Consider the following 20356-nt stretch of genomic DNA (forward strand, 5'->3'; position numbering starts at 1 on the left):
TTTGAGGAGCGTTGGCTCAGAATCACATGACTGTTAGATTTTTTCAAAGCTCTTTTTTATCTGTGTCCTCAGCTGCAATCTATCACAAGTCAATAACTTTGCGGCGCCGCATCAACCAGAACAATGACAACCGTCACTATGACAACCACATTCATCACACCAAGACTCCCAATGACAATCAAGCGCAAAGTTACAGCATCCTCCAGGACCTCTGGAAGCCTTTCCAGAGACGAGTGGAGATACTGCAGCGGGAGAAGAGGTATCAGAAGGTCCGAACACACCCTGAGGACCAGTAGTGACTCTGATCGGCTGAGTGGAGACAGCCAATCACAGCTGGTCCATTGGCGTTGATAGACAGAGATGTGCTGACCTGTCTACTACACGGAGGGGCAGGTTTGTTCAAAAACACTCCACAGTCTGAGCATAACTGAGTTCTGTTTCTGTTTTAGTCTTAAGTCACTGATTTTTCAGTGCTAGAAAAAAGTCATGTCTTCACAATGTGATAAAGAATCTGATTCTAAAGGTCCCCTTTGGTGTTGTTTCCCATCAGAACTTGTTATTTTGGGCAGTGGTCACAGCAACAAGGTCTCAAGTTTAAACCCAACTGCGTGGGTTGTCTCTCTGACTTACCTGGTTAAATAAAAGTTAACTTTAAAAAAATGTTCATGTGTGACACAGGGAAACATTTTCAAAGCTGATTCATAGAATAATTTGAGTGTGTTTACTGGTGACTCTTGAGGAGCCATCAAGGGAACTACAAGATGAGGGTCATCATCCAAGAAACACCTGGAAACTATTTATTTTACAAGATCGTCTTTGAAACATGTGACACATTTAAATTCACAGCCTACAGTAGGTTCACAGTAAGTAGTTTCTTCCACCCGCCTGAAGCAACAATCATATTTAAAGACTCCATATATTTCACGAGTCGTCTCTGGATTTACTCTATAAGGAGGTCAGTTGCTTTACTCCAAACCGTTTCACTGTATGAACCTGGACTGTGTACAGGAACTTCAAGATAAGAATATTCACCAGCATTTAATCCTATCAAACGTCTTTGAGGTTTAAATCGTTAATGAGACGTAAGCATAAGACAGAAATTCAACCAGCTTAGCAGGAATTGATAATTTAAATGTGTTTTCAGAAGTCATCTGTTTTTCAAATTTTTCGAAATTGCTTTTCCATGAATATTTAAAGTATTTTCTCACTTTGTTTCTCAGATTAATTTGTCCATTTATTGTCAATCACGGTGACAAAAATCATTGTTTTGTCACTCGTCTCTCATCTCTGTGGTTTTCTCTGGTTTTAGTGCTAACTCGCAAATCTCCAGTTTGTTAGCTCGCCTTACTTTTGTTAGCATTGCATTTTGTCGTACATTATCACAAACTACACAGGGTACCTTTAACATTATGAAAATGCTGCATATGCTAGTACATATATTCATCATTGGTACCACCACAATAACTCCGTCTTTGCCGTGGTTTATTTTATCAGCTTTGCCGTTAGCTTTGAGAATTCAATTCATTTTATTGATAGACTTCATAGAAACCTTGGCAAGAAAGTGAGGAACAAACTGCGACCAGTTTAAAAATTATTCTTGCATGTTTTTTCACCACCTTCAAACAAGGTGAAATAAGGTTTTGGCAGGATCACATTTTAAAAACATTTCATCTGGAATCCATCAATGAGGCTTTTTTAACATAAGTCTGTTGGTGTGTAGGATAACTGAAAGACTACTTAACCAGATTGAACAAAATTTGGTGGAAGGATGGACCCTGAACCGAGAAAGACCCCATTCATTACTGGCATACACATAAATGGACAAATCGAGGAATCTTTTCCACTTTCTTTAATATTATTCAATGAGGCATTTACCTTCATTCAGTTTTACCAAAGGCTTGACTCTACTTTTTTTTTGATGATATGCTGCAAAAAGGTTTTTCATATGGATGAAAAGCCCAATACAATTTAGAGCCAGCAACATGTCCAACCAACCCAGGAATCTTTACAGCTTGATAAAATTTTTAGTAAATACATGATAATAGCTGGCTAATATTCCAGTTTCTGATTTAATTCATATGGACAGCATTATGTGGTTCCTAAGAGGACTTTATATCAGGTTGTGTTTAAATTCAGAGGGACTGCTGGACTCTGTGGGTGGGTACAGTATGGACTGTTCTATAGACAGATCCTGCTGAAAGCAAATGTGCTGTCAATGTCTATAAATTTCACTTAAGATTGTTAAGCAATAAAATATTACAACTGCGAAGAGTGACAAAACATGTAAATATATGCTAATATTCCACCATTTCAGTGCAAATTATTATCTTGGGTATCCAAGGTGAACATTTTATGTGGAGAGAAGTGTTAAAGAAAGTGGAAAAAACATTGCTACTACAAATCCATATCCTATGTCCATATATCCAAAATAACATTCCTGGTCAGGATAATTAAAAGGATGTTTCATATGATCTTTAACATCATTTGCTAACAAGATATATCCATTCATTCATTCATTCATTCATTCATTCATTCATTCATTCATCTTCACTCTGCTGAACAAGATTTTGTACTAGATTTATTTTTACAGATGTGATCCTAACAAAACAAAATAATATAATTCAAAAAAGTTTAGCTTTCTCCTCTGTCTCGTCATGGTTTCTGTATAAGCAGCATTAATTCCCGTTTCGCTGATTTCTCTTGTAGATTTTTGTACAAAATGCTGAGAAAAGGTTTCTAAAGGGAGCAGAGCGACGCACACAGAGCTGAAGAGGATTTTATTGTGAATGTGTGTGTGTCTATTAATCATAGATCGTATATGAAGCCATAAGAATTTAACTTATTTTACACTTTAAAACTATGAATGAACTGTGATATTAAATAAATGTCATTGGAACTGAAGCAATTCTGTTAATGATGACTTCCTTTTTACAGAATCTGTCATGAGAACATCTGATCTTATCATTTACGTTGCGTTGGACAAACAATAGCTTTTCTCGTTGTGCTGTGACTCTTCATCACTAAATTACTTCTGATTGATTTATCAAAGCTGGAGGTACTTTTTCTTTCCTACAGATCTGGGATCTGTTTTACTCCAACGACTGAGGGGGCGCGAAGCTCCACCAGATGTTTTCATGTCGTCTTAATGCATTTGACCTTTTCCTTGTCATGTTCTTTATCGATTTTCCTTTTCTATATTGTTTGTCGGTGTCTTTGCATTTTTAATGTTTTTCTACTCCATGTGGGTTCACTGTATCTGTGGCAGAGGCTTGTTTTATGTAATCATTGTGTTCCATTTGAGTGACTGTAAAAATGTCCTGTTTCGATGCTGCGTGTGCAATAATAAGAACTAAAATAAGACAGCTTGTGGTTGTTGTGTTTATTTTATATCTCTTTCATTGAATATGAACAGTTGACATTTTCATAGTGAACCAGCTGATGCGCTACAGCTACGATAGTTATCTCTACAACAAAGCCATTTGTTTATGCTGTGTCATTGAGTTATTCTAACATTTCAATGCATTTGGGGGTATTTTTAGAAGCAAAATTCTTCCAAATTCATAAATATCTACTTGTTGATAAATCTCATTGTGAGCTATAATTCAAGTTTATCTGTTGCAGGAAGTCAGCTGTAATAATGTGGATCAGCCTCTTAAAATCAAGCAATTAAAGGTTCTACCTCCAGAATTCTTGTGCAGCTCCAGAATCCAGAGTTTTTTTCTTTTGAAATTTGAGATTTAGTACTATTCTTAAAAGTTTTCTCTCAGAAATAGAGCTTCTTTGTGTTTTGCTTTTACCGACAGTTTCCAATAAAACACATCTTTTTCATTTTGATCATATCCAAATAAGGTTGAGAATTTATAACTTAGGCCGTTATTGACCTTCTCAGTGTTTCATTTGTTTGTTAATCTAGTTTTTCTCATAGCTCAATCCATTTCTCAGCTAACAGTAGCTAATATTAAATTTCTAAAACTGTGATATTTTGTTATACGTCACATGCTTTACAGTAGTTTTGATTCTGAATATTACTGACTGTGTTCTCATCTCTAGCTAACAATAGCTAACATTACATGAGTGGAAGAGATGCAGGAAAACAAAATGTTACATCACTTAGATTCCTTTAAAACGTCATCCCATATGCTTGTAAATCAGTTCACATGCTGAGAAAGACACCAGGAAAGTTTTCAAATGTGAGGAATTAAACCAAGATCATAAGAAGAATGATAATTTATTTGTAGGCGACTGTTTTCTGCAGCGAGCCTATCCATATTTGATTTTGATAAGGGATTTATTCAAAATTTGACTTTTTAATACACATAAAATTCTTTTGGTCAGACATAATATTTACCCAGCAAATTAATGCACATCACTTATGTAATACCAACAGAGTTCAGGCCTCTCTGTCGGCAGATGGCGCCTCCTGAATTAAAAAAATAATTGTGTAGCAGTGTGTAGAGAGTGCAAAATAAATTTGTACTCTCTACACACTGCAAGTTCGTTTCGAAATGCGTAACTCTGATTTTCACTGTATTGCACTATTTGAACATTTTCAATAAACTTGGATCACGTGCTAACATGTGCTAACGTGCTCATAGAACGCAGGCACACATCACCAACATGTCGCCAGAGCTCCCACACTGATGCTTTGCCAATGCAGCAGTTCAGTTACAGAATCCGGTGAAAACAGCTCCATGAATGACCTTGGTGTTTTTCTGAAGAAAACATTTGTGCAAGCGGAGCCCCTCCCTTAGAAAACACACATGACTGCATCACCCAGGAACTTCATCCCAGCTCCAGACGACATGCCGACTTTTCTTTCTGCAGAATGTGAAGTCTGTGAGCCTGGAGTTAAGAGTCAAAGACAGAGTCGAGCTTTATCTACTGTTTTATTGTCCTTTGGCTCCAGAAAGTTTCCAGGTTTGCTGCAGTTATTAACAAAGTTCCTAACAAGCACATTTGATCAGATTATATGCAAGATTAAAGCAGACATTTTTGAAATCTTTTCAGGAACAGCTTGACATTTAGGGAAATATAATTACCAGTAATTGCTTTGAGAGTGCAATGAGAAGCTCTATATACAGTATGTCGTTACATAGCTTGAAGCTCAAACAGCAGGCACTATATTTTACATTCCTTGTAGCATTAGCTGTGACTTTGTACTTATTTGGTTATATTTAGTAGGTTGAGCCAGTCTGATGTTAGGGAACTCCATTTCTAGGATAACGTTAGCTAACCTTAGCCAGCCTAAACCACAGTATCAGATCATGTTAGTAGTGACTTTGGACTTTGGTGAATTGTGGTCATTTTGCTGGTATCCAAGGACTCTTTTTCTAAGCTAACATCAGTGTGTGTTTGTAGAAGAGTGACAGAGAGGCGGCCAAGGCACTCAGGATCACAAATACATATCACATCCTTTGGGTTTTTTTCTTAAAACTTCTCAGATTATTTGAAGTCATTCCATGGGGGCAATGGAAAAAGACTGAAAGGTGTAACTGTTTAGGTTATGTTGCCATCTGTTCACACATTAACAAAAAAAACCCAGAAGCAAATAAATAAGTACAAAAAACAAGTTACTGACTTTGTATTCTTGTTCCAATCCAGACCATCAACAGATATCTGTACACAGTCGAGTTTTGATGGGGAGTTAACAGCCATGAACCGTTTCCCTGCCAGGAAACGTCAAGCTTTTTCTTTTATACTAAACATTGTTTGCAGTAACTTAACAAAAGTAAAACAAACAAATTGTTCGGAAAGTTTACCCCACAGATGTAAAATTATGATGCTAAACAGCAAGATTAAGAATCACAGAAAGATAGTTTTACAAGTCCTTTAGGATTAGCGACCATTGACTGTTTCAGTACAAACAGGAGCTGAGGTTTCAAACGAGGCTAATATTGGCTCTGTTTATTTGCTATAAGAAACTACAGCATCAGTATCAAAAATAGTTTATCAAGGCGCTGGATGGACTAGAAAGACACTGACAGATGCTTATAGAGGCTACGTCATGCTCTGGTATCTAAAATGAAGCAAAACAGACAATAACAGCCACCAATGGGCTTTTAGAACCGCTCTGTGCATGTTCGCTGATGGTTTCAATCATGCCAGGCGTTTCCCACTATTCACCTCGTATCCTCCTGAACACCAGGCTCAGACTACAGGACTACACAGATTACCTTCCATCTAATCTAAAGCGTGCACCATCAGATGTTCTAAGATGTCTCATTGGTGGTCACACACAGGAAGTACTGATGGAATCAAACAGATTTTAAACCTTTACCTCAGAACTCCTGTAGTCTGAGCCTGGAATGAGAATCTCCTACATCTTTAGTGCAAAATTAATGACTTCTTCTTATCAAGTTTGTCTTTTTTCCACTATTATGTATTATATAAACCAGAGATTTTGGTCAAAATAACACAAAAAATCGGAATTATTTCTACAATATAAGAAAAAAAGGAGAATTACATTTCATAATAATAACTTTCTACACACTTAGAAATCATAAAAAGTTGGATGTGACTAGTGCTTGGTCCAAGATGTTTCTATAAAAACTTTAAATACTAGATGAATTTGTGGTAGCACCTTGTTAGGTCTGGACAGGTAGGATCAGCTCTGTGCTCGGCTTGTAGTCCTACCTGTCAGGCATGACGTTGCATGTTTCAAGGCTGCATTGTTGCTCCAGGTCTCGATGAAAAAACAAAAGAATTACAGTTGGTTCCCCAAACCGTTTCCCACCCTTTGCGTTCACTAGTGTGTGAGTGTGCGTGTGAATGCCGTGTGTTTGCACGTCGTCTCCTAGCTCAGTTCGGCCCTTTGAAGCAGTACACGCCGTACAGCTTGTGCTTCTTGTCGGGGAAGCCGTGGAACCTGACGGCGGCCTCTGTGGGGCTGCAGCGCTGGCGGGGGCGGGAGATGGGGTAACGGACGCTGCCGTCCGCCAACCAGCCGGCATCGCAGCGGTCGTAGCCCAGCAGCTTCCAGGCAACAAACATCTGGCCCACTTTGGCGATCTGGGCGCCGTCTTTTTGACACGCCCGAACCGCCTCATCATAAGTTAGCTTAGAAGGGTGGATCAAGTAGTAGAAGCGACCTGAGAAGGTAAAGACACAGATTTATATTTTGGCAGCATTATACATGGCCTACACCTCAGTTTAAAGGTTCATTCACTAATTGGTCGTCAGACGGATTAAACAAAAATCATCTCCACACCTGTGCCTCATCTCCACACCTGTGCCTCATCTCCACACCTGTGCCTCATCAGGCTGATAAGCCTGAGGCTTTTTAAGCCGGCCTTTCCTTTTGTTCGCGATCAGACTTTTTTCCGCGCTTCAAGTTTGTTGGCCTTTATGAGATTTTGTGCGTTTCCTGGGTTTTCCGTGTCTAATTATAACTATGAATGAGAACTTCTCCTGTGGTGTTCCCCATGTGGGTCCTGATGCCTCCCCTAACAGAGTGTATGTGATGAGGGGAAAGAGAGTGGTCGTACAATCGTTGCTTTTCACAGGCCAATGATGATAATGCGGAGTATGAACGGGATGATGACATAATACCACGTTTGGGCAATAGCTTTGCCAGAAAGTACCAGTCCTGATTTAAAATAGTTCAACTGGTCACCTCAAAGTATGAGATACTTGAATAAATTAATAATCAGTTCCAGATTATGCTTTAGTAATTTTTGTTGTGGGACAAATTAAAAACTGCGCATTAATTTTTTTATTAGTTTGATTGTCCCCATATTTCGTTCTTTAAACATCATGCTTTCATGTATTTCCTTATGTTACTATGGTTATGTAAAAATCCATTAGGTGGATAAAATCATATAGAAGGGGCATGAAGAATCCATGAAATTTTGGAATGGATCTGGATAAATTATATTTTATATGTTATATATAAGTTTATAACCATCAAATTTTGAAGAACCTTCACCTTTGTAGTGGGAGGTAAAGCAGAACACGTCGTAGTGGTTCTTCTCCTTGTCTCTCAGGCCGTAGGTGCGGATGCCAGGCACCGTGTTCTTGCCCCCACAGGGTTCTCTGGGGTACGTTATGGGGTACTGGACCGTGCCGTCACTCAGCCAGCCAGCGTTGCACCAGTCCAGCTTCCCCTGCCACGCCTCATACAGCTGGTCCGCCGACGCCACCACGGCATCCTGGTCCCGACAGGCTCTCTCAGCATCGTAGAAGTTCAGGTTGTAGCGTCCCAGACGAGGGAAGTAGGGGAAGACGACGCCTGCATGGAGACGAGAGAACGATGTGATGAATGACCAGCAGCACCGGTCCCTCTGGGTTCAGTCATGTTATTTATTCTAATGAAAGTAAAATCTGGTCTTGCTGTGTAAGCACAGCTGCTTTCTCCTGGCTTTAACAGTAATGGCTGACATCTCTGGCTCCTCTCAAACATCATGACACTAATGCGCGCCATGCTTACACTGGCTCCTGACTCTCAGCCAAACAATCTCTGACTACAGTGCTAAATTTAGATGCTGTCTGTTACAGCACAATAGGACTAAAAAGCGTCTTAGTTTTAGACAGGGACCTTTCAGTCCAACTATTATACCTTCTAGATCGAGTGCCACCACCACTGTTGCGTCCTCCAGTCCATCAATCACTTCACATTTATATCTCCCATAATCCTCCAGGGTGAGTTCTGTGATGACCAGAGAGGCGTCCATGGGAGAGGATCCCTGCAGGTGGACGCGTCCATGAAAACCGCCGTAACTTCTTTTGTGATAATCCATGGTGACATAAACGTCCAGCTAGAACGATGAACACATTGATACCATGTCAAGATGTCGTGAGTTTAAGTTCAAACTTAAGAGGTTTTAGTGACATGATAAATGTGACCAATCAGTGGTCTACAGTGTTTACACATTTTAGGAAATCGGCACAAGGTACTTTTACCTAAGAGACAACGAAGAATTATTTCACTACACATCCAGTTGATACTTTGAATAAATTTTTCACACTTTAATGTTTAATGTTCACGGAAACAGATTCTGCAATCACTTTATTTAAATAACACTGTTAACGCTAACCATGACAGCTCATTCTGAAACGTGTTCTTTCAGTATCAACCGATCTGGATGCAACCACTTGTTGCAGTGATTTGTTTTATTTCATCCAAGTTTCAGCGAAAAAATGTTATTGTAATAATGGAGGCATAGAAGCAAGGAGTGCCGTTTATAAAATACCTCTTTCAGATAGTCGGAGGTCAGCTTGGTCCACTTGATTCTCATCTTGCGGTTTGGTGTCATTGATTGGTCCCTCTGGATCCTGCAGGGTAAAGTGGCGTTCCCCCCTCTCCTTGACACGACCTTTGATTGGTCAGCCACCACCGAGAGCCGGGGGCCGTTTTCTGCAACGCAGAATGATACAATGTTTTCTATCTGCCATACGCTGATGACATGTTTCTCTCTCTTTCAGTCGTACAATATTTTCTCAGTTCACAGAAAAAAACAGAAACAGAGAGAAACGGACAGAAACAAGAAAACCTTTCTTTTTCAACATTCACCCAGTTAACACTCACAACTACTGAATGACACTGACGGTAACTGATTTTACTCAATCATTTTATCTGTCTAAGTTGCTTGGGTCAAAGATCAGTGACGCATCATGACCAGTGATGAACAGGGTAATTTCTGTAGGTCTTACCTGCGAAACAGACGCAAGTCTACCAAACCTTGATTAACAAGAATCAACAGCTAGATATAAACACAAATTTCAACTTAAAAATAGTAAAAACTGTACTAAACTATATGCGAATTTTTCAACTCAGCCAACAGGAATTCACATTTATTTATGACTTTGAACTGTTTGCACCACATGAACAATCCACATCACGGTGGGGCTAATATCTCCAGTTTGACCTCAGTTTGAGCACCTGTGGTCATCTTGGTAAGCAAACAACTGCAAAAACTGGATGGATATCTACAAATGTGGTGGAAAGATAGGATAAAAGTCCAACAAGAACACAGATACTGTTGGTGTGGATCCTCCAAATGCTCGGCAGGAAGGTTTCCAACATTTTCTCTGATTACTAAATCAATTTCCACTGACTCAAACTAGTCCTGATGAGATAACTCTATCTCAGTGAGCTCATGATCCCCACATAGTCGCGTTATCACTGAGTCGCAGCGGCTGGACACACTGATAAAGCGAGGACACAGACGACACAGTAGAGAGAGTGTTGTGAACGAAACTCAGGGAGAGATAATGGAGGAGGACTCCGATGCTCACCTGTCACATAAATGGTTCTGGAGTGCTCCAGCTCAGGATACAGGATGTCCAGGTCTGCTGCAGTCAGAGCGATCAGAGCACAGATCAACACAGGAATCATCTTCCTTCACCAAGCTGGAGGTCGGATCACTGCAGAGGCGCCAGGAGAAGAGACAGGGGTGTTTCCTATTGGAGGACCAACATGTGAAACAGGGAAGAACAAGAACAAGAAGAACAAGAATTTTAAGTGACGAATTCAGGAACACATGCTGTTTGGTTTATCTGACAGATTTCATGAAACTTGTCAGAATTTGGATAAAGGTTATTTATTGGGTAATTTAATGAGACGGGAGCTTCACAGAGGGATAGGTACAAATGCAGGATCCTGATAATAAAACATCTCAATGAGAGACTGAAACATTTGATGATTGAGTCTGTAGATAATAGTCAAGAGATGATGCAACCCAAGTCCTTATAAATTCAAAAATCTGGTTGACTACAGTTGCGTTGACAGACTCATCCGCATCATCATGCTGGAGGCAAAGCTAAAACCTCACAATACTGTACACAGACTTAGGAAGTGGAGCCAAAATGTCACAGGAGTGTAAAAGCTGCATAAAATGACTTCAGAAGCACAATGAGGCAAAAAATCTCACAGTATTGGAAACAGCATCAGATTAGCAGGTATTGTCAAATTAATTATCAAATTAATTAGGAGGCAGAGCTAAAACTATTCTGTACTTCCATTCATTGTTAAAGGTGATGTAATGAACACGAACAAAGCTGTAATGTTCTGACATAACAACCTTGGGATAAACAGTATGCAGACATTTAAGGCAAGGAAAGTTTGTCGTCTAAATGCTCTGCATGCAGCTGTTTCTATCTGCAGTGCTGCTGCTTCACAGATCAGCGTTCGTCCTTTAGTCAGCACATCTGCAGGCAAACACTAAATACATCCAACCTCATTCCAAAGTTATTGAATCCCGTCAGCACACAAAAAAACTCAGAAAAAAAAAAAAACATCCACGATGGACGCACCGGATATCCTCACGCACAAAACGATTCAATCTGACAGCACAACATGGAGTGTGTTCCAAGATTTGTACCTGGTACACAGATGTCAGGTAGGATACATACTGTGAGTGAATGAGGCATCCAGCAGAGCGAGGCAGCAGCAGGTCGGACCGGCGACAGACCCAAACTGTCTCACAGCGCAGCCTCGGTTTGTGGAAGACTGACACTGCCAATAGAAAACCAGCTCCAGCTGAAATCTGCTCCCACAGAATGCTGGGAAAAAAGTAGTCCTTCAATCGGACCGATGGTCTCTAATTCTGATTATGAAATAATAAAGCTGCCCAGTGTCTTTAACTGAAAGAAATTAACTGGAGGCTGTTGCCATGGTAGCACAACAGATTTTCATTTTTGTTGTGAAAGTCCACATGATGAAGTGTGTGACTAACATTTAGTACTGCAGTAGATTCAGTGAGGATTGTTTTTTATTAATGGTGGTTACTGACACAGAACTGTTGTAATGTAGAATAAGTCATCAGCTGATCGTCACACACTTTAGAAAAAAGTGATGTAATGGAGACAGTAACGGGGATTTTTCTAAACTGTGACAGACAAAAAACCAAAGAAACATTTCAACTTGAGCCAGTTTAATAGTGGCTTCTATAGCACAGTGTGTGTGTGTGTGTGTGTGTGTGTGTGCGTGCGTGCGTGCGTGTGTGTGTGTGCGTGTGTGTGTGTGTGTCTCCATTCAATGTCCAGATTGCTGATTCTTTGCCCTCCTCTGCCAGGTGGAGCTCCTGCAGTCAGCAGAATAACTGCAGCGTACACAGACACACACACACACTTCTGCCCCAACCACCACCACCCCCTCCCTGCCTGGAGAACACTGCGCACACGGGACGAGGGGGTACTGCTGGATGGGGGGGGGGGGTTAGGGAGGGAGTTAAACGTCCTTTTAAAAACTTTGAGTCTCTGCAGGGGACAAGGAGAGCAGATGATGTGTGAAATGAAAGTAGAGATGTAGCTGTGAGGGGAGAAGGAGGTGGGGATGGAGGAGGCTGCAGGGGAAGAAATGACGCAGGAGTAAAGTTGATTTAGAGAATTCCAAAAAAAAATCTGAATTTTTCATTCATTATCTCACCTTCTTATCTTACCATTTTATTGTAAAAGACAATTTGCAGATAAATCTCAGTTTTCTTTGTCCGACAGCAAAGTGAAAACTAAGAGTCGGCCGTAAATTGTGATAAAATAAACCGAACACATGGACTCAGGTTAGATACAAAGACGTCAAGAAGGTCAATCTAACGGAAGATGTAAAATAAAGAAAATGCCCTTAGATTAAGAGAGGGCATTGAGTCTGTGACCAAGTTTATTATTAACATAACAAATCAAATTCATAATGGTTATTTCCTGCTTATGCATGGCTGCACAATGGAATCTGATGTTAATGCATGAGTGTAATAATATCTTTATTAGCTTATATTCCATATCAGATGTGAACCTTCCTCCAGCTCCATCAGCTGATCAGCTGTAAACACACTCAGCTGGTTGTGACGGAGGTCTGACATGTTTCTCACATCATCTCCCTCACTGACAATGTGATTTGAACCCACACACACCAGCACTCGCTGCACAAACACAGAGGACGTGTCGACAAACCTCTGACACTCACATTTGGCCTCACAGCTTTAAAGAAACCGAAAACATGTGCAGCTGAACTCAGACGCAGCGATCGCTGCACAGATTTGTTGGAGTTGGATCTGAAGTCATCTTTTGTTCCACAGCGGGACCCCTCCCTGTTCCTAATCACTGGAGTCACTGCAGGACAGCAGAGGAACAGACCAACGGTCGCTCCATTCAGTCCAGTGTTTTTATCCTAATCTAGTCATCAATACCTTCTAGATTTCTTTTTTTTTTGATGATTCTGATGTTTTCTCTGATGGTTTTTTTTTTTAATGAAATCTGGGCAACTTCCTTCATTGTCTTTGTAAGAATGCTAACATTAACCTAAAAGAATGGAGCAGGATGGCTAAAATAATCATTTTTACGTATATCTAGACAAAAAAGCCAAATTTTTTCTATGAGCTAAACCAACCAACCAATCAAACAGCCAAATGAGCAATAAGTCCGACAGCAAACCACATCACTACTCAATTAACAACCAACCAACTGAGAAACAAACTAAATCAACCAACCAATGAACCGACTCAGAGGAACGACTGGAAACAACCTACTTGCTGGAGGTGAATAAGAGCGAACCAGTGTTTTAACGAAGCTCCTCCGGCTCCCTCACAGTTTCCATTCCTTCTTTGGTCATTTTATTGAGTCCACGGTTTGCGTTGGGAAAAGTAATTTTCTCCATTAGATGCTTAAATGACCTTTGATCTCCTCATTTAAACTTATCCAAATATCAGTCCAGCTTTTTGACAAGAGGTTCGAGAGGAGAATCGTCTAACAGAAAACCTCATAGAAGCCACTGTGTGATGTTTGACTAAATGAATTCTCCTTCATGTGCAGCCGACATGACTTCAGTTTTGTTAGTTTAAAAGCTTCATCATCAGTGCTCTTGGCGATGTGTTGAAGTTCGATCTGGACCCAGCTGGATGTAACTCAACACTTCAACGGTTTTCCAGTGAGGTTCATGCATCTCTTTTTCAAGTGAAATTTTCCGTCTGTTGTCGGTTTTTATTCAAAATACCTGATTAAACTCAGAAGTCAAATGAAGATGGATTTCCGTTGTAATCAAGCAGATAAACTGTCCCTCAGACTGTCCCTCAAAACAAATTCCAAATCTGCCAGATCATTAACAAGGTGGCCTATCACCGTATTGATGGTTTGAGTTAAACCTTCTTCTTCAAAAGATTCAAAAGATGAGAAAATAATGTTAGCATTGAGCTAATTCCGGTGTTCATGTTCCCCTCAAGACAAACAGTTAGAAATGTCTCATTTAGCAAAAGTTTGCATGGTAACTCAATCGGCTAAAAAGGTTAGCATTCATAAAGAGAATATCAGCAGTATCATCTTAATTGAGGTGAGCACTGGTTTGAACCAGAGTCCTACCACAGTGGGTTTCAGGCTGCGGTCTGAAGTCTCCCATGGGTCCTTGAGGGGCCTCAAAGCGGTCCTGGAATGACTGCAAGACTATTGTTGTCACAGCATCCATTCCCTAATCCCAGGAAGAAGTCTTATCAACGAAGGTCCTTTTTATCTGTCTGGGGGTGTGGTCATCTCTGGCATGGCATGTCATAGGTCCATTCTTTTCCTGATGTCTTTATGCCTGACCTGCTGATTACCCAACCACACAGCTGCTCCTCTTTCTGTTCCGGCATATCTACAAGGTGTTCTATCATGTTGAAGAAACTGTCATGGCTCCTTGGGCTTAATAAGTGTTTGTGATGAGAAGCTGCTGGCAGGTCTCCTTTGAAAGTCCATCAGTACCTCCTCAGTGTCAAGTTGGTCATGTGGTTTATGGAGGAAACACACCTGAACCAGCCTCAGATCTCCAGATCACTGCCCAAATCTATAATCTGCTCTGATTTATAGTTTGTTGTTGAAAACACTTTCAACACCATAGTATCTCCACCCAGTGGGCAAAGTCAATATTTCATTTTTTAAATAAAAATAATAGAGAATGAATTAAAAATGCGTTTCAAAAAATCCAAGATCTGGATTTAGGAAGTGATGCAACAGTTGAAGGCTCTCACAAACTGATATGTTTAATCGTTTCATCCAAAACACACTTATGACTCATCGACAGACTAAATTTCAGGGTCCAGCTGAGTATGTCAGTATTTTGTCCTAAAGAAGGAGGTGGCCTCATTTTGACCTGATGAAGGTGCTAGCTCTAACGTGCTAGCTCTGAGGTCAGACCGCTTCATGGACTAAATCACAGTAAGGTGGTGGTGATGGAGTTATCTTTGTGGCAGCTCCCGTCCATCAGGACTGATGGTTTTAGATCAATTTTAGATCTTGAAGAAGCATTAAAACCTCTTCCAAACAAACAACATTTATTTCTCTGACATTAGCTCTGTGATTCGGGGTGGGCCGATGGACGGTCGCCAGTGGATGACAAGAAAATGACCACTGAACTCTAGCCATCATTTCATTCACATTTTAGAGGCTCAGTCGACACAATAAGACTGTCAAAAAAGGGAGCTTCAGCACCAACCCATGTCTCTGAGGGTCCACGCATTCATCATGTTTCACCATCAGCAGCAAAGATCCAACCAGCCCATTTTTACAGCTCTACTTTACCTCTGCTGAAGCTACAGTCTTGTGTAAGCAGGCATTTCCCCCCCTCAGACTATTTCCATTAATTTTCAGACTGAACTAACATCTGTATGAGAGCAGCAACAGGTTCTAGCAGCTGTCAGACAACCTGTTCTGGAAAAAAAAACAACTGAGAACTAGTATGTATTTGTATATAGGTGGGGCGGGAAGTGATGGGTGGGGTATTTACACACAACCTGGGGTATTCACAAATAGCTCAGTCAGTTTCCCCGCAGCCCAGGACATTATTCTCCTCAGTGGTTGAAGTAGTGGGTTCAAACCGGTCCACAACCAAACGCTTCATTTTCACACCACCGTGACTCCTACAAAGAGTCCTCAGTTTGAAGCACAGTCAGCCTGTGATGTCACATCTGTAGACCAATGAGGCAGCAGGACAGAAAACATGGCTTAAACTTCATGGGGCAATCGGCTGTTATTCTTTTCTAGTCTACACATCTTTCAAAGGTATATGTGATGTCACAGGTGTCAACTTCCTGTTCTCCCATTTGGTAAGTCAAACATTTCCTCATAGCTGTGTGGGTCTGAAGGGAAACTCAGGAAAATTTGGGAATATTACAGCCAATATCTTTTCCCAGGACCGATCTCCAGAACTCAACATGATCTGCTTTGATTTAAAGCGTCTTGCCTTTAGAGCGTCACAAACAGCTTACACACTGTAAACTTTACCCACTCTCTTTCTTTTTTCCAGATCCATAAAACCCAGCAGCAGGCTACCAATCCAGTATATTGCCCCTTATGGAGCAGATGCACCTCTCACCCCTGTCCTCACCCCGTCACCCCCCACTGGGATCGGCCATTTTACAACTTGTCTTTGTTAGCTGGCTACCTTGACCCCAAAGAGAACCAGTTAAAAGTTAATCTGGGCTTCATCCCAGCATGCCTCTGGTTTTAGGAAGGTTGTATATGTAGGGTCTCTCTATAGCCCCAACTGAAGGTGACGGGGTGAAAACTTAAGGTCAAAGTTCAGTGTTGTTCACAACCACATGATATTAAACAGATGATCCCTTTAGAGGTCTTAGGTTACATGTCATTACTTCAGTGTTTGTTGGTTTCTTGCTGTAAAAATAGCATAAAATCATGTGTTTACTACCATTAAATGAAACCTTTTAAGTTGAGTTAATGAGAAAATTTCAGATAACTGCAAATAAAATGTGCTTTTTCTTCCAAAAGAGTTGAATTAAGTTTATGTTCAATTTAGTAAATGCAAGGCTTTGCTTACACTAATGTTAGCACACCTGCAACCAGCTCTACTGCTACCAGCACTGTGTGTGTGTGTGTGTGTGTGTGTGTGTGTGTGTGTGTGTGTGTGTGTGTGTGTGTGTGTGTGTGTGTGTGTGTGTGTGTGTGTGTGTGTGTGTGTGTGTGTGTGTGTGTGTGTGTGTGTGTGTGTGTGTGTGTGTGTGTGTGTGTGTTACTGTGTGTGTGTTACCATGTGTCTTGGATGATGTTAGCCTAACATTTTAATTCATGTTAGCTTCAACACACATCCAGGCACTGATGGCTTTTGAACTCTCTTAGCAACATGCTATTAAACAGCTAAAACAATGTGATATCTAGTATGTCTGCAACCTGAGGTTGAAACCAATCATAAATAATATTTACAGGAAATACCACAATACACAATCACTATTTTAACAATTACTACATCAACGAAACACACAGGTGGTGTCGCTGCTTTCTTCTTCTTCTTTGGGTAAGTGAGGTTAGAACCCACACCGGTGTATCGCTGCCCTCTATTGGTTGTTTTTGGTAATAATTCTGACAGCTCTGTCTATTTTCATTAAAATATATCAATATTTATCAATCTGTACCTGATTTCCTTCATTTTCTTCATAATAATCCTATTTGATCACATATTCTGCTGAGCGAGCATCCTGCTCAGTCACCTTTCAGTGTTTTCAGTCGCCTTCAAACACCTGAATGCATCTGAACCTCATCTGAATCTGAACAGTTTGCTCATGTTTTCACCCTGAATCAAAGTTCTTGTTCCATTTATAGAGGTATACGTGTAAAAATGTCCTTCAGGAAGTGTTTTCTAGTCAAACTGTAGTGGAACATTTCTTCAGCCTGTAGATCACACACACACACACACACACACACACACACATCACTCGACCTGACAAACACACGTCTATTCATGATGAAAATAACCTCCACTTGATTAACACATAAAACAACACACATGTTCTCCATCATTTAACCAGTTGTTTCAAATTGAAACAGTTGAAAATTGAAAGTGTGTGTCCACAGAGGAAACACCCATCTTTTCATTGGGGGGGTTGAAGCCACAGTCTATACGTGTTTGTTAGGGCTAATGGGTGGGGGTCCAGGTGGAGCCGCTAAGTCTAAGCCGGCACACAGAGAGGGGTTGTTGGGCTGAACATGGCCCACAGACCCTCGGTGTTAAATCAATCTGATCAACACCCCCCCCCCCGTTTATGATTCAGCATCCCTCTCTATTACCCGGCAGTTTGGTTCACATCGTATCGATCAATTAAAACCAAAAAGCAGGCATGAAAATTCAGGATCCCACTTCGCTGGTGTGTTTAATGGGAGGAAATGTGATTAACTTAGTTCAGTTTGTAAATGTGCAGTAAGAAATGAATAAAGTAGAGCCCAAATTAATTACCCACTATATGTAATTGAAATCTATTCAAAACTTTTTAGTTATCCAGCTTGTAAACACTTTAAAAGTGATTATGTAATCCATCCATGGCTGAGGTGGAGAAATGCTTACACAAAATGAAAAGACACTTCTACAACATGGAGATGTTTATATAGTGACTGGTAAAAAAAAAAAACGTTCAGAGCCCCTCATCTGAGACAAATCCCTGTCAGGGAATGAGTCTACATTCATCTTGTAACCACAGAAACAATAGAAAACAAAAGCAGTAAAAGTTCCTCAATAGGGAGAGCCACCACTTCAATGTTTGGTTGTTCTGTTTGGAAAAAATATTGAATAACGTTTTAAATCTGCTCAAGAAATGAAACCAATCACCACAATTAACTGAAGTTCAGCTTGTAACCATGGAGACAGGAAATATTAAAATGACAAAGACGAAAATTCAGTTTTGTGAGAAAGGATTCCAAATGTTTTCATTTATGCTCCAGAAACAAGAAGTGTGACCGCACTTATTGCTTTAAACTCATGCTAAACCCCCAAATTTACCCCTCCCCCCCAACCTTCATGTTGTCCTGACCCATCTGCATTACATGAAAAACTACAGATACAGGGAAAAAAACAGTGCCGTACCCCTGAAATTGTGATTTAAGCAACTTACCCCAAATGCCTACAGACATGAAGGCATTTTTCTATTCATGAAAACTGACACTGCAAAAAGGGTATTTTGTTAATGTAAAATTGTAATTTAAAATTAATGTCAAAATTACTTGATGTTCTTGCTCTAACAGACGTAGATGGAGTATAAATTGGAATATTAATGACCTCACATTTGCACATCCTCACCCTGAAATCCTCAGATGTGATTTGATGGTCACAGGAGTCACTCTGCTTTACCTTTCATCAGTCAAATCATGAGGAGGAAGAGGAGGAAGCTCAACACGCTCTGTATCTGATTCAGACGGTTCACATGAGTGTTTTAATAATCAATTATTATTCAGGATTTGGTTCAAATGATCTCTTCTGATATCACTCTGGGACTGATTGAGCCTCACCTCACAGAAAATTGAGACTGTCGTCAATTTTAATATGAAACATTTTATGGTTATATTTTACTTACAAAAACATTTTTAAAGAGTACATTTAAGAAGAAATGTAGAATCAGAGATAATTTTTTTCTCCTTTCTTCTCAATACATCTCCACATCCTGACTCGTTTAATGTCAGTAAATAACTTAATAAAGCATTTTGATCTCCATAAACTTCATTCTCTTCATTTCGTGCATCGCTGTCTGTCGTTTCATCCTCTAATTAGCCTTCAAGAATAAAATCACCTGAGTTTTCTTTCATATCTTTCTCTCCTCCGTGTTTTCCGTTTTTCTCTAACCTTCAACTAAAACCTGGAAAGCGCTTTTCAAAGCAGAAAGTAACGCTAAAGTAACGCTAAAGTAACGCTAAAGTAACGGTACCTTGTTCGGTGCGCAGTTCTGCGGTTGAAGCCTGAACTCTCCGGCGGTTCAGACGCGGAATGAAGCGCAAAAACGACTCCGCGCGTCAAAGTAGGAGGAGGGTGTGTGTGTGTGTGTGTGTGTGTGTGTGTGTGTGTGTGTGTGTGTGTGTGTGTGTGTGTGTGTGTGCGTGTGTGTGTGTGTGCGTGTGTGTGTGTGTCCAGTGAGATTGAGTAACGATCATCTCCAGACCGGGTGGATCACTTTCACCGGGACCACATGTAATTCTGGAGGTCCAGAGCCTGGCGGGTCCTGGTTCTGGTGGTTCTGGTGGTTCCGGGTGTCCGGATCAGGGAGGGTCAAGTTGATCAGGGAACTTGTTGATCAGGGAACTTTGTTCTGGGAACCGCTCCTGCTCTCTGTGTGTTCTACTCAAAAACCAATGAAATTGTTGTTTATGGTGATTTTAAAGCGTTCCTGTGTTTGAGGTTCTTGGGTGGTCCATGGAAACAACAGCCTGTGTCTGTTTTACAGTAACTTTGAATGACTAACTTTATTGAATCAGTAACAAAGACAATATCTCAGGTGATTTTCACACCAGCAGTAATCCTGCTCCCCATGGACTGGTCCAACCTTCAGATGATGTTGGAGATGTCATCCTGTGCACAGCTGTAGAGGACTTCCTTTGTGCTCATTTTCTGTAAAGTCATGTTGGACAGTTCTGTCCAACATGACTTTACAGAACCTGACATCACCGGGTGAGGTCATCGAGCCTC

The 20356-nt window shown here is 40.6% G+C and overlaps 2 protein-coding genes across 3 annotated transcripts in view; one reads left to right on the top strand and one right to left on the bottom strand.

Annotated features, from left to right (window-relative positions):
- The window catches only part of vcanb (versican b), a 28437-nt gene extending 25075 nt beyond the window's left edge, over window positions 1-3362 (top strand). The window contains exon 16 of the mRNA XM_068333977.1: window positions 73-3362. Within this exon, the coding sequence (XP_068190078.1) occupies window positions 73-296 (224 nt within the window). The 3' untranslated portion in view covers window positions 297-3362. The remainder of the gene's footprint in view (window positions 1-72) is intronic.
- A 1507-nt stretch (window positions 3363-4869) lies between these two features.
- On the bottom strand, window positions 4870-19685 carry hapln1b (hyaluronan and proteoglycan link protein 1b). Of its 2 annotated transcripts, none has more exons than XM_068333978.1 (6): window positions 19602-19685; window positions 10234-10398; window positions 9189-9352; window positions 8555-8753; window positions 7925-8227; window positions 4870-7088 (listed from the first exon to the last, which is right to left on the bottom strand). In XM_068333978.1, exons 2-6 carry the CDS (start codon window positions 10331-10333, stop codon window positions 6799-6801), a joined length of 1056 nt encoding a protein of 351 aa, XP_068190079.1. In that variant the 5' UTR covers window positions 10334-10398; window positions 19602-19685; the 3' UTR covers window positions 4870-6798. The 2 variants fall into 2 exon arrangements, with proteins under 2 accessions (XP_068190079.1, XP_068190080.1); XM_068333979.1 differs by lacking the exon at window positions 19602-19685 and adding an exon at window positions 11350-11542.
- Between the last annotated feature and the right edge of the window lie 671 nt (window positions 19686-20356).

Source organism: Antennarius striatus, chromosome 15 (assembly GCF_040054535.1).
Source record: "Antennarius striatus isolate MH-2024 chromosome 15, ASM4005453v1, whole genome shotgun sequence".
NCBI lineage: Eukaryota > Metazoa > Chordata > Actinopteri > Lophiiformes > Antennariidae > Antennarius > Antennarius striatus.

What these genes read in the sequence shown, in the direction of transcription:
- hapln1b (XM_068333978.1), bottom strand. Translation starts at nt 10,333, where the DNA reads ATGATTCCTGTGTTGATCTGTGCTCTGATCGCTCTGACTGCAGCAGAC. An exon ending in CAGAACCATTTATGTGACAG is followed by an intron (nt 9,353 to 10,233) that starts GTGAGCATCGGA and finishes TCTGCGTTGCAG; the next exon opens with AAAACGGCCCCCGGCTCTCG. An exon ending in CCTCCGACTATCTGAAAGAG is followed by an intron (nt 8,754 to 9,188) that starts GTATTTTATAAA and finishes TCATCGTTCTAG; the next exon opens with CTGGACGTTTATGTCACCAT.